Source organism: Protobothrops mucrosquamatus, unplaced genomic scaffold, assembly GCF_001527695.2.
Source record: "Protobothrops mucrosquamatus isolate PMUCROS unplaced genomic scaffold, P.Mucros_1.0 scaffold836, whole genome shotgun sequence".
In the NCBI taxonomy this organism is placed as follows: domain Eukaryota; kingdom Metazoa; phylum Chordata; class Lepidosauria; order Squamata; family Viperidae; genus Protobothrops; species Protobothrops mucrosquamatus.
Window position 1 is genome coordinate 41,909 of NW_015387092.1, and position 10,339 is coordinate 52,247.

At 39.6% G+C, this 10,339-nt stretch overlaps 1 protein-coding gene across 1 annotated transcript in view; it reads left to right on the top strand.

Annotated features, from left to right (window-relative positions):
* Positions 1-10,339, top strand: part of EGF (epidermal growth factor) — a 44,366-nt gene that overhangs the window by 25,513 nt on the left and 8,514 nt on the right. The window contains exons 10-14 of the mRNA XM_029284687.1: positions 624-760; positions 1,996-2,144; positions 3,039-3,143; positions 4,619-4,842; positions 7,436-7,603. Coding sequence (XP_029140520.1) covers positions 624-760; positions 1,996-2,144; positions 3,039-3,143; positions 4,619-4,842; positions 7,436-7,603 — 783 coding nt within the window. The remainder of the gene's footprint in view (positions 1-623; positions 761-1,995; positions 2,145-3,038; positions 3,144-4,618; positions 4,843-7,435; positions 7,604-10,339) is intronic.

Here is a 10,339-nt window from a genome sequence, read left to right on the forward strand (position 1 = left end):
ACTATTGAGTTACAAATTGGTGTTTAATGAAAGACTGGAATTGATAAGGTATTTTGGGGGTGGGGGGGAGGATGGCTACGGAGACATTTACACTTTTATTTATGTTCTATTATGTTAAATTTATTTTGAAGCTTTTTTTAACCAAATACTACTGGTATATCTTCAGAGCACTATTCTCTAAAGCACGGGTCTCAAACTCGCTGCATCATGTCACGTGTTGCGACGTATCAAGACTTTTTTTGCATTGCCGGACCTGGGGTGGGCACCCCCTCCACATGATGCAACTGGCCTGTGGGCTGGCAGTTTGACACCCCTGCTGTAAAGCAAGTCCACTACAGATAATTCCTGTCCTGGAAAAAATGGTAGTATGTAACAATATTCATCTACCTGTTTTGAAAGACATAAGCATCTGTCACATTTAGCATGTTAAATTCATTGGCAGATTATCATCTTGGTTATTTATAATCATATTGTAATTAAGGTTATCTGTGATTAGTGCCAAGTAAGGATTGTAAATGAGAAGAAAAGAGAGAAAGCACGTGCTACAATTTGCTTCTTTCCATTGTTATCTGCAGAGTGTTGAAGTAGAAGACTTAACATGTTACTACATTTATTACAAACAGGACCAAAGCCATTTCTGTTGTTTGCGAACAGTCAAGATATCCGTAGCATTGCTTTTGATGGGACGCAATACTCAAGAATCCTTAGCTGGCAGATGGGAATAGTCTCAGCTCTGGACTGGGATCCGATGGAAAGTAAAGTAAGCCCCCTTTTTTTTTTTTTAAAAAAAAAAGAGGATTTCAAAATATTGCAAGGATCAATGCTTTTACTGCATTGCATTTTAACTGTGTAGTTCATGATGCTCCATGATATAGATAAAGTGCTTCTTATTGCTATTATGCCTTGGGCCAAATGACTTCCTAAACAATGAGCACTTGTCAGCAGTTATATGTTAACATGCAGTGGTGTGATTCAGCCGGTTCACACCACTTCAGCAGAACCGGAGCTAATTTTTTTGTTGTCCAGGTCCAGAATGGACTTCCAGAAGCGGCATCCACACAGAGAACTGGTTGTTCACATATTTGAATCCCACCACTGTTAACATGACATATCTGTCATATCTATACATTCCGTATTTGTTTTAAAAATACCAAATTATTTTCTCTATTAGCCATAGCAATAGCACTTAGATTTATGTACCACTTCACAGTGCTTTACAGCCATCTCTAAGCTGTTTACAGAGTCAGCATATTGCCCCCAACAATCTGGGTCCTCAATTTACTGACCTTGGAAGGATGGAAGGATGAGCCAACCTTGAGCCGGTGAGAATCGAACTGCTGGCAGTTGGCAGAGTTAGCTTGCAATACTGCATTCTAACCACTGTACCACCATGGATCTGTTGGTGATATTCACACATGGCTTCCATCCAGGACCTTGATTAAACATTATTTGTGCACCAGTAGGTTTGGAAGAAACACAGTCTCAACTTTGTAAATAATGTAACTATTTTTTTGCTCCAATAAATGTCATTAATATGAGAAGTTGTGAGACAAGAAATCCTATCCCCAACTAAGAAGTGCAGTACAGGTGGTACTCAACTTACAACCGTTCATTTAATGATCATTCAAAGTTACAACATGACTGAAAAAAGTGACTTATGACTGGTCCTCTCACAACCATTGCAGCATCTCCACAGTCATGTGATCAAACGTCAGGCGCTTGACAACCGGCATGTATTTCCAATGATTGCAGCATCCTGCAGCAACCTTCCCAGTCAGCATTTGATCAGCAAAGCCAATAAGAGGAAGCTGTATTAATTTAACAACCACTAGATTCATTTAACAACTGCAGTGATTTGTTTAACAACCCCAGCAAAAGAAGTTGTAAGGCTGCAAAAATGAGCGCAACCCACTTAACAACTGACTTGCTTAGCAATAGAAATTCTGTGGTTGTAGGTTAAGGATCATCTCTAAACCTTCTGTTTTCTTCTTACAGATTTATTTTACCCATACAGACCTGAACTGTATAGAGAGATCTGATCTGGATGGCACCAATCGTGAAAAAGTTGTATGTGACACAAGGGAGAGATCAGAAGGACTAGCATTGGACTGGATCAATCGCAAATTATACTGGACTGACCCAGGGTATGTTTTTTGCATAAATATTGCAGGACACTTACTGGTAGTAAAAAAAAATATGGTAGTAAATAAACAGCTGACAAAAAAAAGGAGAGAGTAACTGAAATGTTTCTGAAATGGTAGCATGCATTTGTATACTTAAGATTAGTCATAACAGAAAGACCTAGAGATAAAAATGACTCAGAGAGACCCTTTGCTGAATAATATGCTAACCAGAAGCATTCATGTAAAGCAATTCCTTTATTGAACATTGAATGTATTTCCTTTTGGAAAAACAAGGACATTGTTAGGAAAAAAACCCACTCCCAAACAATTGTGTTTGAGATGTTATTTTTAATTCACTTCACAGATCTCCTGTCCAGGATTTCCACATACGAAGGGAACACTTTTGATTATATCAAAAGTCTTCCTAAGAAACAAGTTAGCAATTGCTGTATTTGAATTTAGTAATAATTGGTTTACAAAGCCAGTTTGGTCTAGTGATTAAGGCACCAAGGTAGAATTCAGGATAGACATAAAACCAGCTGGATGACTTTGGACCAGTCACTCTCTTTCAGCTCTGAGAACAAAGCAATAGCAAACCATTTCTGAAAAAAATTGCCAAGAAAACCACAGAGACTAGTCCAGGCAGTCAATTGACTTGAAGACGCACACATAATAATAGTTGCTTTTCATGAAGTTACTAATTTAATTTATGGATTCTAGTTGCTCCTACTCCTAGTCTTACTCAGTTCCCTTGCAGTTTACAACTTTGGTTAATAGGAGAAGATAGAACCGAGAAGAAATGTTAAAACATTTAATTAATATTATGGTATAGAGAATCAACTGGAAGGAAGCAAGTAAAGTGACAAACTAAAGTTATCACAATAAGAAACCCCTTTCTATGTGCATATTTTGCAGGAAATATAGCATTGAAACTAGTAATCTAAATGGAATGCAGAGAAAAATAATCATCCAGGAGAAGGAGTTTCATCCTCAAGGAATTGCTGTTCATCCATTTACTAGGTAAGATACCAAGTCAAATTTGTTTCCAAACTGTTATTGGGTGATATAGACTCCCAACAATAAAGTCTGTAAAACCGTTGCTTCTATTGAAACTGTTTCACCTGTGCAGAGATTTTGCAAATACAGCTATTGAAGGTGCAGATCCAATGGCTCTAATTCTTCAGCCCCTCATGAGCTAACTGACCACAAAGCAGAAGTAGAATGTGGATAAACAGTTGCTTATTCTGTGTTCATAAATACAAAAAGCAGGCTAGTTAGAGCAATAGTCTTCCCTGTAATGATATATGGGTGTGAGAATTGGACAGTAAGAGTGGTTGATTGAAAAAGAACGGACACCTTTGTTTGTGATACTGGCGTAAATTACTGCGTATACCATGGACAGCCAGAGTAACTAACAGAGAGATGTTAAATCTTATAAAACCAGACACACCACTAGAAGCTAAAATCATAAGACTACGTCTGATTTACTTTGGCCATGTGATGCATACAATCCATTGCAGAAGGCAATGGTGCTAGGAATGGTTAATGGAACAAAAAGGACCAAGCAACAAACACGCTGGCTTGATAACATCAAATCTGATACAAAATTGAACACCCAGCAACTGAAAGTAGCTGTGCTTGAAGAGTATTATGGAGAGCACTTGCCTATAAACTCAGCAAGAATTGGTCATGACTAAATGGTTAAAAACAACAAATTATATGGTTCTCTCTGTTCATCACTCTGCCTGCTCTTTGTCTAAGACAGTGATGGCGAACCTTTTAGAGACCGAGTGCCCAAACTGCAACCCAAAACCCACTTATGCATTGTCGGGTGCCGGGTGGGTGTGGCCCATTGGCTGGGTGTGGCTGCGGTGGTAACGGCAGACTGGGTGGGACTAAAAAGTTCGATCAATCAATTCCAACTTTGCAAGATTTTTTTTCCCCACAAGAAGTTGAAATTTACTGATTGATTGAACCTTTTTTTTTTTTTTGCACATGGCGGTGGAGGCCTAAAGCGAAAAGGTTTTATAAAATCCAGCTGAAGGCCTAGGACTGGGGCGATGGCGCGCGTGCCCCTAGAGAGGGCTCTGAGTGCCGCCTCTGGCACCCGTGCCATAGGTTCGCCACCACTGGTCTAAGAGATTGTTTCCGTCTGCCTTTCTCCTCAGACAGCCATGCACAGAGCACATACTCTTTGACTGTTCTCCAGATAGCTAGATGTTTGACTTTCTCTTATCCCCATGAGCTATTTCCTCTAAATAAATTTCATTTTCTGATCTAGCCATAAATCTGGAAATTGTCCTATGACTTGTGCCCACTGTATTTTAATCATGGTTGAGGGATCAAAAATGGATTTTAAAACACAAAATTATTACCTATGAACAGTGTTTATATCTCACTCTGACATATATATAGATTTTTATGTCTTCTTTGTTCTGCAAGGTGAAAGGATTTTTTAAAAATGCAATAACTTATTTTGTTTTCCTTCACTAAAGGGAACTGTTTTGGACAGACCTAGGGATCAATCCACATATTGGAAAATCTACTTTGCAAGGCTCAGAGCGTATCATTATAGCAAATTCAGACTTAGTTTGGCCCAGTGGAATAACTATCGACTACTCTGATGACAAGCTGTACTGGTGTGATGCCAAAATGTCTGTTATTGAAACTGCAAACCTGGATGGTTCCAACCGGCAAATACTTACACAGAATGATGTAGGTGAGGCGTTGGGATGTTAGTTTTCTATCTAATAAGGCACATATCAAAATGTCAATGGAAGAGTGACCTCAGTAGCTCCCCCCTTTTTTGTACCACTTATCCATCACTGCTGCTCTAGAAAATTGATTAGGGTCACAGTGATGAAAGAAGCAAGTTCCTGCAAATATCCATGATAGTCAGCTGGTTATTTGTTGGTCACCCATCATATTGCATTATTTCTCTGGTCTGATTCCAACTTGCCCCAAGATGAGGTTCAGGCAGCCCTGTGGAAAATGAAGAAGAAAAATAGTTTTTTTTTAAAAATGGGAAGCAGGAAAGTGTTAAAGGAATTATATTTGGACTCTGCTTTGGAGAGCAAATAGCGTTAGGACTCACCTAGTCCACATTCCAACATATGTTTGTTCTGATAAATCAGGGGTAGTCAACCTTGGCTTTTATGACTCGTGGACTTCAACTCCCAGAATTCCTGAGCCAGCTGTGCTGGCTCAGGAATTCTGGGAGTTGAAGTCCACGAGTCATAAAAGAGCCAAGGTTGACTACCCCTGTGATAAATCAACAGGGCACTAGATAAGGGAGGGAGTTTAACAAAGGGACGTGTGTGTGTGTGTGTGTGTGTGTGTGTGTGTGTGTGTGTGTGTGTGTTTCCCCCCTCCCATTTTGCTGACTTACTTGAAGTATTATTTGAAAAGAAATGTGTATTATTACTTACTTGAGTATTATTTGTAAAGAAATGTGAAGAAATTTTGAAAATTGAAGTACTATGTGCTCATAAAGGAAAGAAAACAGAACAAACACTTTCACCTACTTTAGCCCAGGTAATAATAACCTAATATTACTATCGTGATTCTCATTGCAGCACTACTGCCATCTAGTGCCCATTCCTGTCATTTAAGGTACTGAAAAGATGCCTCTCTGGAGGAGAGATCAAAAGACAATGGTCTTGAGATTGATTCAGTGTCAGCTCTGAGTTGATAATAATATGCTTCCAATTACCAGTTGTAGGGGAAAAAGAGCAGAGGAGGCCGATGTTTCTAGCTCTGCTTGTGAGTGCTGTAAATGCAAGTCTATCTGACAACTCAGAAAGTAAATGCTGGCAAGAAGATTTTGACCTAATCCAGAATGGTCATTTTTTATGTTCTTAGACAAGCTGTTATGTTTATAAGAGAACAGAAGAAACTTTTGTGCATGCATTCTAAGACTTCCAGTGATTTTTGTACGTTCTCTGGTTCTTGGCTGGTGCAAGGGCCAAGCTTTTAGGTGAAGATGGTCAATCATTTGCTAGCTTGGCTGAACTAAAAGAAGGACAAAAAAACTCCCGAGTGAGGATATGCTATATATGCAGATACAGCCAAGATTTCCAATAGTATCTCTGTTTGGGGTGGGGAAGTGTTGAAGTTTTTCTGTCTATACTTTTTGTGTGCTTCCTGTCATAAATTGGCAAGAAGTGTGACTGATTTTTAAAAATTGTGCCATTTTGCTCCAGTTGGGCTATTTAAAAAAAGGATCACTGGTTGTAGAGAAATGAAGGTAGGGACTACATATGTCCCTAGGGCTACAGATTGCACACTATGGTGTTAAGGGAAGAAAGAAAAAGACAATGCTTATAATTGATATTACCGCAAGTAGTCCTTGCTTAGTGATCACAACTGGGACCTGCAACTCAGTTGTAAAGCAAAGTGGATATTAACCTTATGATTTTAGTTCAGCTTTCCTTTGCTTTACAGAATTGTGAAGGTTGTTAATGCAAAGATTGGTCACAAAGTTACTTTTTCATCACTCTTGTAATTGCAAATGTTCATTAACTGAAAGCTATTTGTGCTATAACTGCTATTTGGATTTTGTACTCTTAGGCTTCCCAGTAGTCATAAAAATCCTAGAAGAATGGGACTTTTTAGGTAAAATTAAAGACTGGCAATACAAAAATATTTTGGACTACAAATAGTAATTTGTATTATTTAAAGTCAATTAAACATCACTTAGAACCATTTTGCTAGTGGAACAAGCTACCAGTGAGCTGACATCTTATTGCTTTAATGCTTGGACAGATTATTCCTGTCTGATGTTCCTGATCACCACTCAGTAATATAAAGTCTGTATATATTATTTTAACATTTCCTGCTTTCATCCATCAATGTTGTGGTAGCAGTGATGACATCTGGAGTCAAATACAATATGGAAGGACACAATTTGCACCTAATGCAGATTGATGAATGTGCTTTAGGCAAGAGACTGATCTAGGAATTTAAAAGATTCTGCCTCACTCTGATCCTAATCTTTGACTTATGACAAGGAGGGACAACGCTAATACGGTGTAGGGTATAACTAAAGCTACAGTCCCAAAGTGGGTGGGGCTAGGAGTCTTTAAAGATTGTTCAGGGGTTTTAAGGGATTGAGGGATGCCCCTTCCAAAAACAGACAGATTCTGGGCGGCGGGATCTGCAAGTTGCAGAAGAGATTATGCAATCCCTGAGCCAGAGATTTGAATCTTAATCTGCAATATTCAGAACAGGAATATACTGGGTGCATATAAACTGATGTGTTTACTCAGTGAATGTATATAATGGAACTATCAATCTTTATATCTACATTCTAGGCCATCCATATGGCATAACAATTTTTGAGGACCACATTTGGGTATCTGACTGGGCTAGGCCTTCCTTACTGAGAATAGACAAGAAAAATGGCCTCAAGAAGGTACGCCTTGGAGGAAGCATGCTGAGACCCTCTTCGCTGCTTGTGGTTCATCCTTTAGCCAAACCAGGTATATGTCAAGGGTACTTTAGTCTTTTTTCTGATTAGCTCTGTATCAGGACTTATTAGAGGTTCTAAAATGTTAGACGCAAGCTTTCTGGCAAGCAGACGGTAGGAAGAAGTGGGCGGGCAGCTTTGGTGGGTGTTTGGCAGGCAGAGGGAGACGGCAGGGGAGGCTTGCACTGCCCGGTCATGGCGCAAGGCACAGGAGAGTTGGCGGAGAAGGAGGAGGAGCTGCCACCGGGCAGGTGATCTGCGGGGCGAAGCGGGGGCAGCCAGGACCGAAGAAAGCCCCTCCGGTAAAACCACCTGGCTCTGAAATGGGACTGGGTAAGGTGACCAAGCCTCCCTGCCCATCGTCCGTGCTCCTGGTGGATGGGGCTGCTGCTGTTGTTGGTGCCGCCGCTGTAAGGTGAGGCAGGTGGCGGGGCATGGGTGTCCTCGCTGTGGGGACCCTGAGGTAAGCGGGTGTGGGGCATGTGGAGCAGCTCCTCCTCCCCACCTGCCTTGCCTCACCTTGTGGTGGTGGCATCGGTGCGACACACGTGGTCCTGCTCCGTTGCGGCTGTGAGCAATCAGACCGTGGGATGGAGTGGGTGGCTGCAAAATAAGACATTCCCTGAAAATAAGTCGTAATGGGTCTTTTGGTCCAAAAAAATATGACCAGGTCTTATTTTCGGGAAAACATGATATATGGTAAGCAATGTATCTCTATTACTGGTTTGTTTTGACAATTACAATATATTTCCTTTTTGCTTTAATTTAGCAGTTGAATATATTACAGGTATATTTGTCCCCTAATAAATAATTCTGAAATGGGACTTCCAGTTTTGCCCTGTAGCACATGGCCATGGGATTGTGGTGCTCTGCGCCCCATGGCCAGTTTTGCCCTGCCAGCGGACCCTAAATGGATCAAAGGTTGCCCCAGAGAAGCAGCGAAGAAAGAGGAGTGCTCTAATGAACACAGAATCATGGCGGTCAATCCATTTGATCCGGGAGAAGACCTCTAACCTGACAGGAGAAAGGCTAGCTGCACACCAGTGTCTAGCCCAAGCTATTTGCAGCCAAAGTCCAAGAGCACGAACTAGAACAATAGTAAATAGCATGCTTGGAATTGGTGAGAGTATCGATCTTCTCTCTTCTATTTTGTAACTGATTCCTTGGGAAAGATCCCCAAAGTAAGAAATCCTCCAAAAGTGAAGGGAGGGGACTACACCCTCATTCCTCCATAGAAGGAAGTGGCAAATTTTAACTTTTAAGGGGGAAAGAAATATATTGAAATGAAATCTATAATACTACAGTCTGGATAAATCTAGAAACTAAGAAAATGGTTAAAATTTTACACCCTAAAGGGTTCTGATGAAATTATATATATAAAAAAATAAGAACTTTTTGTTCGAAAAAGCTAGAAAACAAACAACTACTACATCTAGTAGAGAATCAGACTATAAAACATCAACAAGACTGATTCAGAAATTGGCAAGATGCCCAGAAACAAAGAATAATCTGTTCCCTTGAACTTTAATAACTCTCAAGAAGACAGCTGGGAACAAAGAAAGAAAACATACTGAGCCAGCCATAAGATTAAAAAGCGTTTGCAGAAAAAGAAAGAATGACTGCTGTTTAAGCCCAAAAATTAGTTATAGAAAAAGAAAAACTTTGACTTTTGGCTAATCTCTCGGGGGGGGGGGGATTTACAGGAAGGACTCAAGGTGGCTAAATATACTGGATTGCAATTCTGACTGGTTGATAACTGACCCCTAAATAGAAGAACTGTGGTAAAATACTGCTTTCACTGATGCCTTGACAATTGGAAACAGATTGGATTACAAAAACCATATATAAAGATAACTATATAAGATTAGGTTGTTTGGATTCTGAGACTGGCTGGTTTGACAAGGCTAATCATAGAGACTATGGCACTGATGAAAGACTATTTGGAGGGGGGAGACAATAGGGATATTGTATACTTATAAAAAAAACGACAGGAAACCACATCTAATATCTACTCCTAAAAGTTCTAGCTTGGAATATCACAGACCTCCAGAAGCAATATTCCAAGACAAGACAAATACTTTTCAGGAGGAAATGTATGCAATGCTATGACAGATACAAATGACAATGGATTCAAACCACGAGGAGATCAAAAACAACTTTGATGACATAAATGAGCACATCTCCAATCTAAACTTACAATTAAAAAACTCTCAGAAAATGACGATAAAGAATGAACAAACAAATCAGATAATTGAACACAAACTTGAAGAAAATGACTTAAACAGCAAAGCTACAAATGAAGAGAATTACAACTTAACACAAACAGGAAAAAATCTACAAGATTTTGCCAATAAAAATGGAACAGATAACTTATTTGTCAGGACGCCAAAACAAGCCCGAGGATAAGAAAGAAGATTTAATAAAATGGACTATAGAGCTGCCAGGAGAATTGTTAGATTTTGGGAGACAAAAAGCACATATCCTACATAATTTGTCTTTCTCACTCCCAATAATACCCACAAAAATACAGGAACTTCCTGATAAGCGAAATATATTAACTTGGAAAGCTACTTGGCAAAAGAAGAAGGCGAGTTAGATTCAAAAGATTTGATTCGCCTTACCAGATGGAATATTACATGAGCAAACACCTGTTTGAATATGGTTAAAAGAACAGAAAATTTTGGATATAAAGGGGCTCTATAGTAAGAAGGATAAGAGATATGTTAGTATAGTATCTTTTACAATATAT